The sequence below is a fragment of the Abrus precatorius genome, unplaced genomic scaffold (assembly GCF_003935025.1).
Source record: "Abrus precatorius isolate BTA unplaced genomic scaffold, Abrus_2018 Scaffold10, whole genome shotgun sequence".
Classification (NCBI taxonomy): Eukaryota; Viridiplantae; Streptophyta; class Magnoliopsida; order Fabales; family Fabaceae; genus Abrus; species Abrus precatorius.
In genome coordinates this window covers 26,071,734-26,090,860 of record NW_020874292.1, presented here as the reverse complement: position 1 = coordinate 26,090,860, position 19,127 = coordinate 26,071,734, and the positions used below count along the sequence as shown (strand labels likewise).

Sequence of the window (19,127 nt, the reverse complement as noted above, 5' to 3'; positions counted from 1 at the left end):
ATTGATCCTAATTTATGGGCTAAGTCTCATTTTACAAAATATGCAGGGTGTGATATGTTGATGAATAAGATATTTGAGACATTTAATAGAAGAATTTTGGAAGCACGAGACCGCCAATTATATCAATATATGAATGAATTCACATTTATTTAATGTTAAAGCTTGCAAAAAATAGGATATTAGCAAAAGAAAAAGCATATCCTAAACCAATAAGGAGATTGAACAAAAAGATCACAAAGTCTCGAAAATGGAGTGCTACATGGGCTAGATGACAAAAATATGAAGTACAAAACTATCATGAAGCATTTAAGGTTGATTTGAATGAAACCACTTACTTATGTAGCTTTTGGGATTTGACTAGACTTCCTTATAGGTAATGTAAATAAATATACTAACTATGTAAATTATATTCATTGTTGTTATGTTAATTGTACTAACTAATATTTTTTAAATTGTAAACATGCAGCAATATCTATTTGCTATAATAAATAAGATCTTTTAGATTATGTTCATTCATATTACCATATTAACATATATACAGCTTGCTACGCACCTATTATCAATCCTACAAATAGATAGCAAATGTGATAGAAAACAAGACTACTCTCAATTTTACTCTAACTATTAATTAGAACTCCAACTAACAACCAAGAAAACTGTGCAAAAGGGAGAAAGATGAACCCTTTATAACCTAATAAGTTAAAGAGTAAAAACACTTCAATAACTTACCGTAACTGTGGCATATATGGCCACAATAAGAAGACTAGTCAAAATGTCACAATGCCATCTCCACCCACATATCAACAACAAATAAAGAACAGAAAGAAAAGTGCATCCAACTTAACCACTATTGAACTAATTGTTGCATGAACTTACCATTGCATTTACTCCACAAATCTCTTTAAAATCAAAATTAAGGATAAAGAGAGCTCTTGTCAAATTGAAGGGAAATGTTGTCCAAAACTTACTGCTAAGTCAAAAGTCTGACTCTATGCAATAAGAAAAGAGGAAATGATGCACTAGACCATAATACTGGAGCTTTTTTTTTCTCTTTTTTAAATGAGAATATTTTAATTTTAGTAGTTTATTCCACATGTAATGATTATTTTTGGGACCACTTTATTGTAATTTATTATTTTTATTTTTGGATATTTTAAGCATTGGTGCTTGTTTTAGTTTGATGTTGGATAACTTGAAAATCTAACTCCAGATCACTTAGTGTATTGTATTGGACAACTAGTTTTAATAATGAAAAACTTTTAGTTATTTTTTATTGTCTTCATTTCAATTCAAAAATTACAAAAGAACCACATCAATATGTAACAATAAACATATAATTCATTCATTAATCATATTAACTAGTAGTTATATAAATACCAAACAATTACATTTCACCTCAAGTAAACTCTCTCCACCCAACAACAACCACTAAACTTATGTCATCAATTATTCTTTCAATCATTTTTGTGGCATATTTACTTCTCAAATGGACACAATGATAACAAATAATATAGATGTTGTTGTCAACCCATTGACAATCAAGGAAGCAATTTGTAGATCTAAATTTTGTTCCTTAAATCAGTAGTCAACCTCTGTTGCCCTTCATTCACTTTCCTTATATAGTGGGATACAGGTTCATCCAACCATTGAATAAAAGAACTTCATACCACTTGCAAGATAAAAAAAAATGTATTTAAATCAATACTTTAGCACCAATCTTAAAGAATATATGCTATGAATACATTATTTTTTCTTACTCATATAGTTTAGACATCTTAAAAAACATTGACCATAATCTTCTTGTGTCCATAATGTATATGTTTGCACTCTACCTCTACATTCAAAAGTAATTATTCTATTCTTATATTTGTACTCAAATAACTTTCTTTAGTATCCATTTCAGCATTATATGCTCTATTGTGACTCATTGTGTTGTAGCACTATCAATAACATGCACTATTGTACATGATAAAATATTTTAGAGTTTTAATAGGTTGAAGATAAAGGTAATTCACAATAGGTGTCTAGTCATTGACTACTATGCAAGTTCAAATTCTTGTGAATTTATATCGTCAACAACAATTAACAATGTTAACAGATTATAAATAATAAGGACTGTTTTATAAATGTTTACTTATATAAGAATCAAATTATAAATTCTTTTAAATATATGGACCAAATTAAAAAGAAAAATATGTTAAATATAAAAATTTAACCTATAATCTATAACTTTTTTTTTAATCATCAAAGTATGGTTGTTTCATAGTTTTTTTTTTAAGGTACAAAAGTAATTATTATTTTGAGTATGAAAGCTATTTTTCTTTAAGTCTTTTAACAAAGTTTAAATGTTTGAAAATATATAGGTCTCTTGACGACAGTTAAACATATTTATCACTTAATATAAAAACCTTATTTCGTTTAATAAATTTATCATTGAACTTTTAAAATAATGAAATTATATATAAATATATAAATTAGAGAGATAAGTAATATAAGAAAAATGGTTGGTGGACACATCTTAAGATAAATATACTTAAAGAGAGATAAAAGAATAAAAAATAAAAAACAGTGATAAATAATATATGGGTTAAGAAAGAAAAAATATATTAAATCACTATTGACATTATTTAAGTGTTTAAAAATAAAAATTAATAATTTAATAAAATTACACCTAAGAGAAAAAAAAATATCGATGAAATATTAAAATTAAACATTAATATTAGGGATGACAATGGGTAGGGTACTATAGTACCCATCCTCATACCCGCGTTTTAAAAATATACTCGTACTCGGTCTCATACCTGCGTTGGTATGAACATTAATTACCGTACCCGTATCCTCTGGGTACCCGCATACCCATCTTGTACCCATTACCCACACTTGTTTAAGAAAAAAATATTTATAAAAAAAATATGTTTATATAATTTCACAAAAGTAACATAATAATACAAAAATTCAATATGTAGTTGCCGAACAAGGTACAAACATAAATAAAAAACAAATATTCAAAGATCATAAATGCTAAATTTATCTTAATATAATAATTTTCTAAACTAAAATTCTTAGAAATAATAAGCGAAACTAAACACACAAGTTATTTGTCAGTGATAACCTTATCTTGTGTGAGATTTGATCGATTGACAATGTTAGAATGACAACGAAATAGATCTGCACAATGGTTGTCCCTTCGTGTGGGATCACTTGGTGACCTCTTGTGACGGCATTGACAACTAACTCTAATGAATAACGTTTCATAGTTATTAGGTTTTAATGAGACAGACATTGATATTGAGAATGATAATAGAGTTAGAGTAGAGAAGTTCAATACTAACAACAAAAAGTGGATACATAAAATATTTTTTTTAACTTTTGAATTTGAAATTGTAAGAAAAATAATAGATTTAATTAAAATAATATATATATATATATATATTAATACTAGTATTTTTAACTCATATACTATATAAAAATATTTTATCAAAAATACAAATTTTTAAAAAATTATTTTAATGAATTAAATATTTATAATGTATATAAATTTTAAAAGAAAAAATTTGAAAAAAAGATAAATGGTCATAATAAAATTTTATAATAAAGAAATATACATGTATATTAAAAAAATTATACTTTTTTATCTGAAAAATATTAACAAATAAAAATTAACAATAATTTTTTATATTTATATCTTTTAAAAACTTCTTTAAACGTGAATAAATAGTAAAAATAATATTATTTAGATTTAATAGATTATAGTTGTACTTGTAATATATATGTTGCATAGAAAAATAGTATTTTAAATTAAAATATAAAAAATAAAATTTAAATATTATTAATAAATAATAAGTTTACGGTAATAGTAGGTGATTGTAAAATTTATAAAATATTTACAATATATTTATTATTTATCATTCACTTTATGATTTAAACATCAATATGATTTTATTAACAAAAATATTTGTGTGAAAAATATTTTATGTGTGTCATATATAAATAATATTTTACAAAAAGTCAATCTCATATTAACTATGTAATAATTAAATTGTATTAGTCTAATTAAATAATATAAAATAGTAAATAAATTTTTCTATTAAAAATATAAACCAAAATAAATTTTTTGGTTTACTTTATTATTAAATATATTTTTATATTAATCTTATATAACTTCACATAAGTAATATAATAATAATAATATAAAAATTTAATGTAGAATTGTAGAATAAAGTTTCAGCATATATATATATATATATATATATATATATATATATATATATATATGGATATGGGGCAGGGTGGATATTTAGATACCCATACCCGCACCCATCCTCATTAAATTTTACGAGTTTTTACCCATACCCATTCTTGTACTCATATAGTGGGTAAATATTCTACCTATTATGGATAAATTTTGTAGGTGTCCATTGAGTACTTTACCAATTGTCATCCTTAATTAATATTTCATTCATAATCACTCAAAAATTAATACTTACTCGAACTCATGAAGTGTGAGGTAAGAAAGTGTCAAACTCTTTTACTTGAAAACGTTAATAATGACAAAGAGCATCTCACACTTATATATTTATCATTTCATCTTTTTCTAGAACTATATATATATATATATATATATATATATATATATAAAAGCAAATAATTATTATAATACATCATAATTTAAATCTTAAGTTGGAATGTCAAAATATGAGCGAAATGAACATGATTCTGCTTGAAATTCTCAAAACATGGAATAATTTCCCTTAATATAGTCAATTACAAACAATTTTTGGTGTTAACAAGATAAAGAGTAATTTTAAGAATTAATTTTCTTATCAAGTATCGTGATTTCTTTCTGATTATATATCTCATTTTATTTTTTATATTTTTCATTTCTCTTAAACGTGATTACTTAAATTTAATGATTCATAATTTAAATTTAAATTTAAAATGTTAACATATCATATTATGTTAATAAATTTAGAGATGATGTTTTAAAAAAAAAGAAAAAAATGGAGATGATGTGTCATGATTCAAATGCATCATTTTTACATATTTATTAAAAATATTATTCCTTTAGTTTATTTTTTCAAATAAAATTATGATTATTGATAATAAATACATCTCTCGTTATATTTGATTATTTCTTACGGAAAATATTTAGTGTAAAAGTGAATAAATATAAACATGTTCTAAGAAGCTTCTGTGGCTGGCATAAATATTACACGGAAGCTGGGTATCCATTAGTAGTGAAAAGCGAAGTGGGAGCAAATATTATTGGAAGTTGCCTTTTTAAAAAGCAAAAAATATATACACATGAATTATAAAAAGATAGAAACCAAATCCACTGATAGAAAAGAAAATGAAAATAATTCTTGCACGTCCATTAAATAGGTGTAGAATGATAAAATAAATAAAAAAATGAATTGATAAAAAGAAATGAAAAGTTGAAAATTACAGATTGTGGACACACGCACACATCTGTTTCCCTGGATACTCGATACTATAAATGCAAACCCCAAGGGGACAATGAGAGCCAAATGGGTCATCTATATAGTTCGTAACGCCTCTCTCAAAGCTCTCATGCATTAGCATTTCTCGTTCTCACCCATTTCCCCCATTTAAAACCATTGCCGTACACCCCATCACCACCTCTCTCTCTCTCATAACAACAACATAAACAACAACTATGGTTGTTCTGTCTCAGCCAGCATTAAACCGTTTCTTCCTCCCCAAACCATGCAAGCCATCCACGACCTTGTTCACAGGGGTTCCAGTGGTTGACCTCTCCGACCCAGATGCCAAGACCCTCATAGTCAAGGCTTGCAAGGAGTTCGGTTTCTTCAAGCTTATAAACCACGGTGTTCCATTCGAGTTCATGACCAATTTGGAAAAGCAAGCCCTTTCCTTCTTCGAAAAACCTCAACCCGAAAAAGACAGAGCAGGTCCCCCTGACCCTTTTGGCTATGGTAGCAAAAGGATTGGCCCAAACGGCGATGTGGGTTGGGTCGAGTATCTCCTTCTTAACACCAACCCTGATGTCATATCCCCCAAGTCTCTTTTCATTTTCCGAGAAAACCCCGAAAACTTCAGGTGAAACAGAGTCCCCTGTTTTTCTCTGTTTTAACAACTCACGAGTGCTAACATTATTTATTCTTTGTTTTGTGTTTGATGTTTTCAGGGTTGCTGTGGAAGAGTATATTAAGGCAGTGAAGAACATGTGCTACGTGGTGTTGGAATTAATGGCCGAGGGATTGGGAATAGCGCAGAGGAATGTGCTGAGTAGGTTGGTGAAAGATGAGAGAAGTGATTCATGCTTTAGACTTAACCATTACCCTCCATGCCCAGAGACTCAAACGTTCAATGGACAAAATTTGGTTGGGTTTGGGGAGCACACAGACCCACAGATAATTTCTGTCCTAAGATCTAACAGCACATCAGGCCTGCAAATCTGCCTCACAGATGGCACTTGGGTTTCAGTCCCACCTGATCACACTTCCTTTTTCATCAATGTTGGTGACACACTACAGGTACCATTAATGCCTTTGGGCAAACACCTTAACAATTAAGTCCCTTCATCTCATCAACTTCACCCTGTAGTTCTTTTAAAATATCATTTTAATTTGTTTCTCGCACACATACACAAAAGGGTCTCCTACTTATTCCGCAAGTTAAAGTACTGGTTAAAAAATTATTGTTAAAATATATTAAAAGTTATAACAAAAGTATATTAATAATATTTTTATTAGTGTCATTAAAACACTGATTAATATTTATCTTAAAATAAATAAAGGGATTTACAGATATTACAAGTCATTTTAATTGCTCAAAATGAATTTCACAAACAATTTTTTAAACACCCCTTGATAACAATTCAGATGAAAGAAAAAATAAATCATTTTTGATGAATAAGAATCAATCCCCTTCCACTTTTTCTTTCTGTAATTTCATGAATTTTTTTTCACCTCAACTGTTTTAATCTCTCAAAGTGACGTGTCACTAAGAGATTCACTTATCCATGGTAAAGAAAAGACATTCCGACAAACATTTTCATATGGGTCTTTTTATTTTGGGAGTCACAAGTGGTATTTTGTATATATATATTTATATATTTAATTAGGGGTGGGTCTATTTTGTATTGTTTGAAAATCTTCTAATCTGGGTGTGGGCTGAAACGGATGCAGGTAATGACTAATGGGAGGTTTAAAAGTGTAAAGCACAGGGTTTTGGCTGACACAAGCAAGTCAAGGTTGTCAATGATATACTTTGGAGGACCACCCTTAAGTGAAAAGATAGCACCTTTACCTTCACTAATGTTAAAAGAAGAGGAGAGTTTGTACAAAGAGTTCACATGGTGGGAGTACAAGAAGGCTGCGTACAATTCAAGGCTGGCTGATAATAGGCTTGGCCCTTTTGAGAAATATGCTGGCTAATGTGCCCAAGAAGAGCGTGTCAAAATTCTACTGCATTTTGGCAAATGTTATTAGGGCCCTTTTTGTGTGTGTGTGTGTGTGTACTCTCTAGGTTTCAAACAGTTGACTCGACATATATAGAAAATGAATAGGTTGTTTATCATGTTCTTCTTTCTTTTATCTTTCTTCTTTTTCTAGTTTGATTGAAATGTAACAGTCACTGCTTCCACCCCTTCTATGGTCAATGCAATGCAACTTTAGTCAAATCTTATTGCCTCACGCGTTTTAATTTTCTTTTCTTTTTCTGATTTCTTTTGTCGTGTTTTATATGGAGGATTTAGGACGATGAACATGGGAAATCACTCGTTCTTCTCTCCGATATTAGCTGAATTTTCAAATTAAAGGCTTTATTTTTTGGGTCCTAGCTTCAATTTAAAACCATTGGTGACAGTGGAATACCAGGTAAGCTGAATACTGATAAAGCCGACCAAATATTACAACCCTGTATTTATTAGTTACGATTAATGTTTTATTTATTTAAACCGTTTGTTTAAAATTAAGTAAAATAATTTTTAATTAAATTTATTTTACTATTGAATTTTTCATTCATATGTGTTTTACAGTAAGATAAATTAACTTTAAGAGATAACTAAACAAGTAGTTATCCTGTTAAGTAAATAGAAAAGAAAAATTAATGTTTGCATATTATAATACATATAAAAATCAGCATCTCACGAATTATTAACTATTAATCCCGTGCTGCTAAAATTGTTTACCCGAATTGATTATTTGAACTTTTCGTGACAAATGATTATTAGATTTTTCTTTCATGATAGAATTGCAGTGTTTGAGTAAATGCCACTGCTTTTGGTTGAATGTAAATCTCTCTTTATCTTAGTATTAGTAGTGCTGACTCACATTCACTTAGTTATCTATAGTGCAAAGGGCAATTTGCGCTATAAACTCGTATATATATATATATATATATATATATATATATATATATATATATATATATATATATATATATATATATATACACATACATATATATTATCTAATTAAAATGTCAAGCATTATTTACAAATATAGATACCAATTTAGAATACATTAGCAAGTATTACGCATAATTGTAAATACAAACAAAATATAAAGACTATTTAAGAACGTTATTTTATTAATTAAAATATAAAAAACTCACATGTTTGAAAATTTTAAAATTATATAAATTAATATAAAGGACATAAAATATAAATTAAACGTAGTCTCTTATAAGTCATAACCATTATTGTCAAATGCTTAGTAGCTTTCATTTTAATTATTCAATTTTTTTATTTGTCACTTTTAGGATTAATTTTAAGTATGTAAAAATAATAAACTTGTATTTAAAAATAATATATAATACATTTTTATATGTTCGATATAATTAATGTTTATTTTTATGCAAATTATTATATTTAATTGCTTAAATTTAACTTCAAATATTGAAGTTAATATTTTAAAATTATTTCAATGTTTAAAATTTTCCATGATAAAATATTTATATCATCAAAATTATGATAATATGAAGGTTAAATAGGTACCAACTGCTTAATTCTCACTCTTAACTATAAAAACGTTTTAACTTAATGAAAAATAAGTTACCCTTTAATAAGTGGTTTTTAGTTTGCACATTTTAAGTTTTGGTATACTGGTGTAACATATATATAGTTAAAGCCATTTGATATATTAATTAAATTGTAGAGGGTTCAGATCAAATTCTTACCACAAAAGATGATAATTTTTATAAAAGCCTCATGCTCAAAATGAAAATTATCTTACTTACATATTAAAATTCCCCTCTTCCTTTTTACTACCACGCTACTTACACTCACGTCTCACACAAACTCTTGTCCTTTATATTCTTCTTCTTTGTTCTGTTCGCTTTTTTATTTTCCAGCTTTTAGCATTTTAGGATTGGTATAGTAATTATATACATATTTAACGAAATAGATAATGCAGTGATATCTAAACTTCACTTATTGCCGTGTAAACTTATGTTTTGTTTAAAAAGATAAAGGGAGAATATAAAGAAAAAAAGAAAAAAAAATGAGAATTTTCTTTTAGTTTGTTCGATTGGAGGAAAAGTAAAAGAAAAGAAAGATGTATTTTTTGGGTCGATTATAATGGTTAAAGAATAATATATTTATAAATATCTTAAAGTAATACAAATATTTTTGAATGAAATTTAATTTATATAAAGAGATTTTTATATTTTTATCTTATTATAAAAAAAACATCGTAATAAAATCATCATTAAATATTTAAGACATTCGATGTTTACATTTTTAAAATTTAAATTTAATTTATTGTCAATATAATTTTTTTTATGTTATTAATTAATTAGAATACATTATAAATGTAATTTATATTAATTATTTATAAAATCAACGATTATTTTATATAGTAATGTATGAGGAAATATAAATGTGTAATTTATACTATTAATTTATTTAAATTAAATTTATATTTCTAAATGTTAGAATTCAAATAATTAATAAAAAAAGTATATATTCTAAGAGAGAAATATCAGCAACATATTATAATTGATATTTTTAATTCAAAGTACAATAATTTATTTTCAAGAAAATATTATATATATTCTTCATGTCCAATCCTTCCCTTTTAATGATGATAAAAGATATGTTTTATTTTATTTTTGTTTGACTTGATCTTTCCTTTCCTCTTTCTGAGAAAGAAACAAAGGGCGTGTTTGGCATGATCAACTCTACCAACAAGTAAGCTCACAAAGCTTTCAACATCTTCCATTTGGCCATGACAACGGGTGCAACCTACCTCTGTATAGTAGTCTTCCGTTGCTAGTGTTCTTTGCCCTTTAGCCCCAGTTTCGATTGGAATACATCATGTCACCACCCAACCTACATTACGACCAACCTATTGACTAACTAACATAGTTTCATATTTCTCATTTAAAACAAATACTAATAATCACTTATTTCCTGAGATATAAACATCCCAAGTAATATATGCCAATATGTTATTAAATTTATAATATTTCATAATCTATCCAAAATTCATCTAAATCATTACCCATATAATTAAAAAGTTGCTACTAAAACAAAGTGAAAAGTGAATTAAATTGGGAAATTTGAACCTGATTAGTTTAGAATGGATTTATGAAAAGTGAATTAGATCCTATCAGCATGAGTGCATTGATTGATGAGCATCTACATATCGACGATCTCTCCCATAATGTGGCCTGAGCTGATGGTGATATATATTACGGTGATGACAGGGATGCATGAAAACAAGGCACACATAATTGCATTTGGGATATCTCGATGAACAAACATGACTATGGTGGTGGCTACGATAAAACTGTAATAACAGCATGAATCGTTTCACGGTAATGGGGCATTCATAATATTCTCACTTCTGACAGTGTTCTGGTGGAGTTTCACATGTTGCTGCGGTTTCTTCTTTCAAGATTCTCTTGTCAATTTTTGCAGCCTTTGTTGTGTTCACTTCTATTTTTGTTGTTTTTTGTTTCTTGTTATCCTTTTTATCATATCTGTTTATATATATTCACCCTCGACTTCACCATTTTCATGGGGTGGGTTTCTTTTCTGTTTTTTAATAATTGTTCTTAATGCATAATTTTATTACATACACAAACTATCTTGTTCAATTAATTATTTTTCCTGTTCAATTATCGAAATTATTCCAATTATCTTAAATATTTATTTAATATTAAATATATTTTTGTATGACGTCAAAGAAGTTAATAGTTTTTAATTTTATTATATAATGATTTAAGCATTTGTATTGACATTCATGTTTTAAGAAATTTAAATTTATTACTTTTATCATTTAATTCTTTAAAAATTGATCTTAGGGAATTAGCTTCGATCTATCTTTATTATTTTCCTGTAATACCAGATCAATTCCTACTTCAGCACAATGCTTGTTGTATTAACCAACTAAAAGCTCAAAATAAAATTGAAACAACTAAACATGGACTTTAATGTATGTATGCATCTGATGAAGCATTTTGGTCATATAATAAGTTGTCAACGAATTTTTAGTAATTGTTTTTTAAAATTTTGAAGATATAAAGTTATAAATTGATTGCTCTTAAGCTGTTTTATTTTTTAAAAATATTTAATCATTTAGATGATTTGAAATTGATGTAGATTTAAATTTTATTTATAAAAAAATTAATTTTAGTGCATCATTAGAGTAAACTTTTTTTTATATTATGAACTAATTAAAATACATTTCAAATATAATATTTATATTAATTATTACAAAAATTAATAATTCTTTTTTATATAGCAATTTATGGACAGTTGACGCTTTAACAAATTTTTACACTTTAATGTATTTTAATTAAATTTTTTATAAAATATGAAAAAATTTAGTAAGATTTTTTTTTGTTTATTCTTTAAATAAAAAGAAAATAATTGGCTAATAACTAACAACTTCATTAAGTGCATCGTAAAAAAAAATATGTAAAACTTTTTACCATCATTTAATCATGAATATTATATATATATATCAGCAAGAACATTTTATTTTCATGATAATTAATTTATTAATTTAACAATAATACTTAAAATATATTTTAATTGATTAGCGATAAAAGTATATCAAAATTAAATATATTTTTTAAATATAAGTGTTTTAATTATCAAATAATTAGAAAAACAGTGTTGATATTTATGATAAATTATGAAAAAGCATTTATAAAATAAACATGTAACATGCATGCTTAAATTTGAAATGGGAAAACTGGTTGAGCGTGAGTTTGAGTGCGCAGATGACAGAAGATATCTATCTTTAGATGGTATCTTATTAAAGTTTCGTCGTTTTACTTTTTGCTTTTTAATTTCTACGGTTTCCTTCGAGTGGAGCAGCGATTGTTGATTTCTTTTTCTTCTGTACACAATATGAAAATAAACTCGTGCTTTCGCAGCCAACTCAAGAGAAGCTTCTAACAAACACACACCTCAAAAGCGTGTTACCAAAGAAAAAAGAATAATGTAAACCATTCTTAATCCATAAATTAAACTTTGATTATTTCGAATCAATACTGTAAATCATATTCTAATCAATCACAGTGTTATGCATTTACAATATTATTATTATCTAAAGAATATCCTATTTCAAATCTCTACATAAGTTTTAGATTCTTACATTTTTATCTTTAGTGTCAAATATGATTACTTAATATAAATTGAGCTCTTAATTATAATTAATATTACTAGGCGTTTAATCGTATAAGTTGCCATCCATTAATTTCTTAATATATACCAACCAATTTCTTAATTTTATATCCATATGTACATTTATAAATAAAAAAAGATTATTTTCAATGATTAATAAACTAACGTGATATTACAAACAAAAATCAGTGTCCCTTTATCTTTAATATTTGAATTGAAATAAATTTTTGTAAACATAATTTATATAATTATTTAATTTAACAAATATTAAACGGTATAAAAATATATTAAATTTATATTAGTGTAATCTAATTACTTTCCTAATTATTCATATTGTATATTATAAATTTGAGTCTTCGTTGATAACAAAAATAATTTTAAAATTTATTTTTTTAAATTAAATTACATAAATTCTTTTTTTAAGTATTTAATTTAAATTTTTATTTCTTTTAAATACAAAAACTTAACTTAATTAATTTTAATTTAATTTTAAAATCTTGTACACCATGTCAAATTAAAGATATACTCTTTTAGATAACTTTAGCTTAAAATTTTCATAATTTTAATAAATTTGAATTTGATTTTTTTTAAATTTTAAATTTTGACGGATTGTATCAATAGAAATGATGTATCATGATTTATATATATATATATATATATATATATATATATTTATCAATTTTAAAAGTCTTATCCGTTTAATTTATTTCTTTCAAAAACTATTTTTTAATTATAATTTTAATTTCCTAACTTGATGCTGCATTGAATATAATATTTAAATTGATATATCATATCATTGCGCTAATGCGTCTTGTTTTAATAATCTAATTTCCCAATATTTTCTCATTTTAAGAGTATAGCTCTTTCATTCATTGATATTTAGTATAATAAAATATTCATTGTCGTGCAGTATTTTTTTCAATTTTTCATGTATAAAATTAATTTAAATTTAAAAATATTCATACAACATACAAAGAACTTATTAATTTTTATTTATAAATTTTACTTAAATTTTAAAATATCCGTGCTGTTCACAACAAAGCAAGCTTCTTAGTTACTACTAATTTCCTTATGAATAAGAATATTTTTGTTGCCTAGCCTCGTAATAAAAGAAACTAAGGATTCATGCATGTACCCCCTACTTTAATCAAAGAAAGAAATCGAGGTTTAATTTGCAAATCTATAATATTCTTTGCTGGAGAGAAAGGATATTCCATGTTTCAACCAAAGTAATCAATATTCCAGCAAAAAGTCAAAACTACATAGAAAAAGAATAATGTAAACGAATATCGCTCAATTTTGTTTGGTGATTAAGTTATATATTTAACTTTTATTAATTAGATGTTATTGAAATTGATATATTTATTATTTCAATTTATGCATAAATATGTTATTGATTTTTTTTTTTTTACGAACATGATAGTTTTTTTTAAAATTTTTTTAATCTATTATAATATATATATATATATATATATATATATATATATATATATATATTGATGCTTCATTGTATTAAACACTTGAGATAATTGCACACTAATTTTTTAAGAAGCTGTTTAACTCAAATTGCTTTTAATTAGTTTGAATTATAAAAAAAATAATGTGTGATTAATTCAGTCATGATATTTTATTTTAATTTTATTTGATGAGTTTATCAAGTCACCAATGTCATTTATGCCAAAATAAAATTATCAATAATACATTCTCTAAAATACCTTTTTAAACATATATTTTTATTATTAAAATTTTTAATATTTAGATTAGATTGTTTCTTGCAGACAGACCATATGACAGAATAAGGAATGACTTTCCAAACCAACTTATCAGATTATCTCACCAAAGATTCGTATTCATCCATGAGTTCCTGTAATGAGTTTGGTACGACCCAACAAAAACCTTTTTATTAAATAAAACAAGACCATATTATATACCCGAGTATTAGATTCTGTTTGGATGCTAATTTTCTTTTGACTTGCCATCCAAACAACGAGGGATGCTTAAGGAAGAACAATCTTTCTAATAACTGGTTTCATGCACCAACCCCAAGTTGCCAAAGATGTTTTCTTTAAAAGCATCACAGTAAGATATGACTGAGTATCTTCCCACATTGTTGTAACATCATAATATATATAACATCATTTTTTCCCTCTAACAAGCACCACTTTATTAATAACTTCTAACATATCGCCTGCCAACTATTCTTTTTTCCCAATTAAAATGGCTTCTAGGAAGATAGATATTGCACTCCCAAGCACCATTCACCATCCTGCCCATTTTTTTTGCAAGAACAAAAAATTTTATCAGTTGTTGGTGAGATAATCTTAGTAAATGAGTATCTTAGTTCCACCACTTTGTTTCAAGAGTCATGCCAGAATCTAATTCCATCCCCTTTACCGAGTGTACATATCATACCATTTCTACAGAAAGATGCATTTGTGTTACCATTGCAGGCAGCATTAAAAGTGTCTAAGAAGACAACAGATATTTTTTCTTTCTTTGCAAGAGATGCATTTATGCAAAAACAGAATTCACATCAATGTCATAGTTTAGACATACCACTTTTCTTCTGTAGGATTGGCTTCACGGTTTTCATCAATTACATAATTGAGCTTAATTTACTTCTAAAAATTATTTAATGAGATAATATTCATTCAAATTTTGTAAGAATTATTTTGACATCTTTAACACATTGCTTACACTTAAACCAGACATCTACAGGTGATTGAGTGTTAAGAGTTTAAGAATAAAAATATTATAAAATTATATTTAAAATTTATGCTCAACTCACTCACAAAAATTAGCTTATAAGATGAAATTTATCCAAATTTCATAAAAAAATAGTTAAATATATTTTTTATTCTTCAAAATACATCACATTTTAAGTTTAGTCTGTATAATTTTTTTTAGTTTTAGTTTCTACATGTTTTAAAATGATGATGTGACTTATTCAAATATTTTTATGTATTAATTTTTGTTTTTTTTTTAAACTATACATGTGAGAAAGATAAAAAGCAATATTTTTAAAAAATTATAGAGACTAAAACAACAAATTGTAAGCGATAATCTAATTTGTCTTCCAAAATCAGTCCCAACGATTAAGCTTTTCTCGTGGCACTTTGCAACAAGGACGAGCGAGCCATTGACTGTAAGGTTAAAATAAGCACACAAGGATAATTGTTGACTTCATTTGACCTTGAAAATGTGCCATCTAAAATGAATGTAGTGAACATTCACTTTTCCTAACGTGACTATTGGAAGTAATATGGTAATAATATTATACTCTTAATTATAGCTTTTTCATTGGCATATATATTTTCTTACCGTGATAAGTGCTTTCTCTTAGAATACTTATTTTTACCCCTTAAGATCATCAATATTAGTTCGAGCAATTTGAAATTAGTTAAGTGAACCTATTTGAAAAGGAAAAACTTTTCCAGCATGTATTTTTCTATTAACTAAAAATAAATTTGAAGCCTTAAATAAGAAAAATTGAATTAATTATTACTTAGACTAACATGTTGATTAGCTAGTAATATTAAATTTTATAAAATAATGTAATTATTATGCGATTTTTATAAAAGATGTAATGGTGGATCATGAATGTATTGATTTCCATTCTTTATTTTTCTATATTTGTGAAAGGTCAACTATATAATTATTTTAAACCTAATATATAAACTATCTTAAGTTCTACAAAGCCACGAACAAAGGCTTTATCCCTGGCGAATATTTCTGCTAAACTCGTGATAAAAGAAACTTGAGTTTCATAGAATATTCTTGCCCCGAAAGGAGAAGGATATTTATTTAATTTAACCAAAATATTTAATATTTTAGCCGTAGAATGTTGTAAAGGCATCACTTAAAGCAGCACAATGGGTCGCCATTCGGAATTAAATTGACAACGTTATTCGTTTTGTTAGTCATGTTCAAAAAAAGTTTTTTATTTTTAAAAACAAAATTTTTTAAAAAAAAGAGAAACAAACATACTTTAACTTTAAGTGTTTTCAATTTTTTTTTCCATCGTAGTAGATTTGTTTATGATTAGAAGCTACACCAGAGATAAGAATAAGTTCGATTCCAAAACTAAAATATTTGCAGGTCAGCTCTAAATTCATCATGATTCGTTTATATTTATCCATCATAAAATTAATAAGCTGAATAATTTATTTCACCATTTACAAATTATATATACATTACTTTATGTAGTTATGCAAAGTTATGTATATAAGAAATAAATAAATTAATAATAAAGGTATGTCCAAAGACATGATTTTTTTTATTAAAAATTATATACTAACATAACTTAATTCATCAATAATATTAAATATTATTTTTTTAATAAAAAATATTATTTATTAATTTTTTCATGTCTCAAAACACAAAAAAAAACATATTTTTATTAAAAAATGTTATATTTAATGTTATTAACATATTGGATTTTATGATATTTTATGATTTTTAATAAAGAATTATTGTACATAAGTTTTTATTTTGTGTACTTACACATATATTAAAAAAAATTGATAGATAAAACATTACAAATACATAATTTAAACTAATATTAATTTTATAAATTTTATTAATCTTAACTTTTAGAGTTGAGGATAAGCAGCTAATAATAATAAAATTTTATTAAAAAAATATTTATTATATTTTTATAATTTTAATACAATAATTATGTTTTTTTATAAAAAAAAATTATTTATAAATACTTAAACTCAGCTCTAATTCTTAGGGTTGAGCTTAATAAAACCTTAATGTTATAAGCATTAACTTGATTCATCAATTTTGGGGGCTCCAATCTGCATTAGTGAATGCATGTTTTCTTTCGAGCGTATGGATATATCTTGCTTGATCCGAAAAATCATCATCCTGTACGCTTGGATCTGATTAAGATATTACACCTTAGATGTTTCCTTTTCTGTACTTTTTGTGGGGTTTTTATCTTCTCTCGTGTTAATGAAGGCCAACTTGCCAAGCTTCAATAACTGCTAACTGACATATTATTATTATTGAGCAATAATAACTCTTCTCCTTGTGTTTGGTATCTTGTTTGGCTTAATTTGGCATCTGTACCTGCAAGCACATATTCTATGGTTAATATGAATGGCAAAACAAAAGAAAAAGTGTGTATTCCTGGACATGCTATGAGGACATTATGTCCATCACCAATCAATTATAAGTGGTCTCTCCCTGTGTCTTATCTGTTTCGAATATGAAGAAACACCAAATAAATACTACTAACTCTGTTTTTCTATTTATCTTCTCCCACTGGTCACACATGCACTCGACTTGGTCCCCCACTCTAATTCAAATTTGTTCATCAAATGTTTTAAAACGTTGGTTTTGTGTCACAAATACTTAAGCTTGTTTTTTATATGCCCACTCTTTAATAATCATTCATCATTTGACAAAATATTATAATTTTAATTTGAGATATATAGTTTGGTTTAATTTTGTTTGATTTCGTTTCAGCTCATGGTTGACAAGTAAAGATGATTTCCCTTTTTTTAAAAATCTTGCTAAGAGGCTCTAAAACAAATGTTTTGTTTAAAAAAACATGATCGATTCAAGTTATCTGAATTTGTTGGCCTAGCCTTCATGTTTAAATCAATTATGCAAGACTAACTTGATTATAACTAATGTGTATAACCTACGACAAAAGGAAAATGAAACTAGACGTTTTAATATTTTAATCACAATTGAATGTCAACTTACAATATCAATTTAGTGTTGGTTTCCATAAGAATATTTTCAATCTTTTACATGCGAATGTATGTGAATAAAATAATAGGATTTTGCACTCATCTAAGGAATATAAGAAACAAATAGTACAGAATTAGTTTGTTTTATATTACAAATGATAAATCAAAATACATGAGATTACTTAAATAAATTGCAAAGATGATTCATGCAATTAAGATTTTATCAGAAACTTGTTCATACAAAATTTAAATCAATAGTAGTTGTGCAATAATACAGTCAATGAAAAATTGTAATTATGAGTATTGCTCAATATGATTTTTGTAATGAAAAAAATATTATACATTTAGTTTTTAAAATTATCAAACGCGTTGACATTATCTCGTATTGGTCAGTGCAAACTAAAGAACATTGTACACAACTCAATTTGTTTTCCTTGAAAATAAAAAAGAAACTCTACAGATAAAGATGAGAACAAATGGAAATGAAAGAGTTGTGAACGATTTGGATCCCTATTGAGTGAAGCCAGCGCTGGAAAAGGCTTTCGGCGAACTGAGCAATGAGGTTTGAATCTTAATCTTCAACAAATGGTCGGCGATTAATTTCAAGGACAAAAACTTTACTGCGCTGGTTTCTCTTCACTCAATGGCTAAGAACTTTACTTTCCACAGTCCATTCAACTCAAACCGACCAAGTCATGCCACCAGAAAGTACTTGCAACAAAGTGAGGAATTTCATCGATTCCTTGTCTGCAATTTTATCTATAACAGTTACTCATAAATTAATGTGATCCAAAAAC

General features: G+C 26.1%; 1 protein-coding gene across 1 annotated transcript; it reads left to right on the top strand.

Moving 5' to 3' along the window:
- The first annotated feature begins 5,570 nt into the window (after window positions 1–5,570).
- Window positions 5,571–7,625, top strand: LOC113849491 (gibberellin 2-beta-dioxygenase-like). Its single transcript, XM_027479438.1, has 3 exons — window positions 5,571–6,081; window positions 6,170–6,518; window positions 7,173–7,625. The coding sequence occupies exons 1-3, from the start codon at window positions 5,678–5,680 to the stop codon at window positions 7,419–7,421; spliced, it is 1,002 nt and encodes a 333-aa protein (XP_027335239.1). The 5' UTR covers window positions 5,571–5,677; the 3' UTR covers window positions 7,422–7,625.
- The last annotated feature ends 11,502 nt before the right edge of the window (window positions 7,626–19,127 follow it).

What these genes read in the sequence shown, in the direction of transcription:
- LOC113849491 (XM_027479438.1), top strand. Translation starts at nt 5,678, where the DNA reads ATGGTTGTTCTGTCTCAGCCAGCATTAAACCGTTTCTTCCTCCCCAAA. An exon ending in GAAAACCCCGAAAACTTCAG is followed by an intron (nt 6,082 to 6,169) that starts GTGAAACAGAGT and finishes TGATGTTTTCAG; the next exon opens with GGTTGCTGTGGAAGAGTATA. An exon ending in ATGTTGGTGACACACTACAG is followed by an intron (nt 6,519 to 7,172) that starts GTACCATTAATG and finishes AAACGGATGCAG; the next exon opens with GTAATGACTAATGGGAGGTT.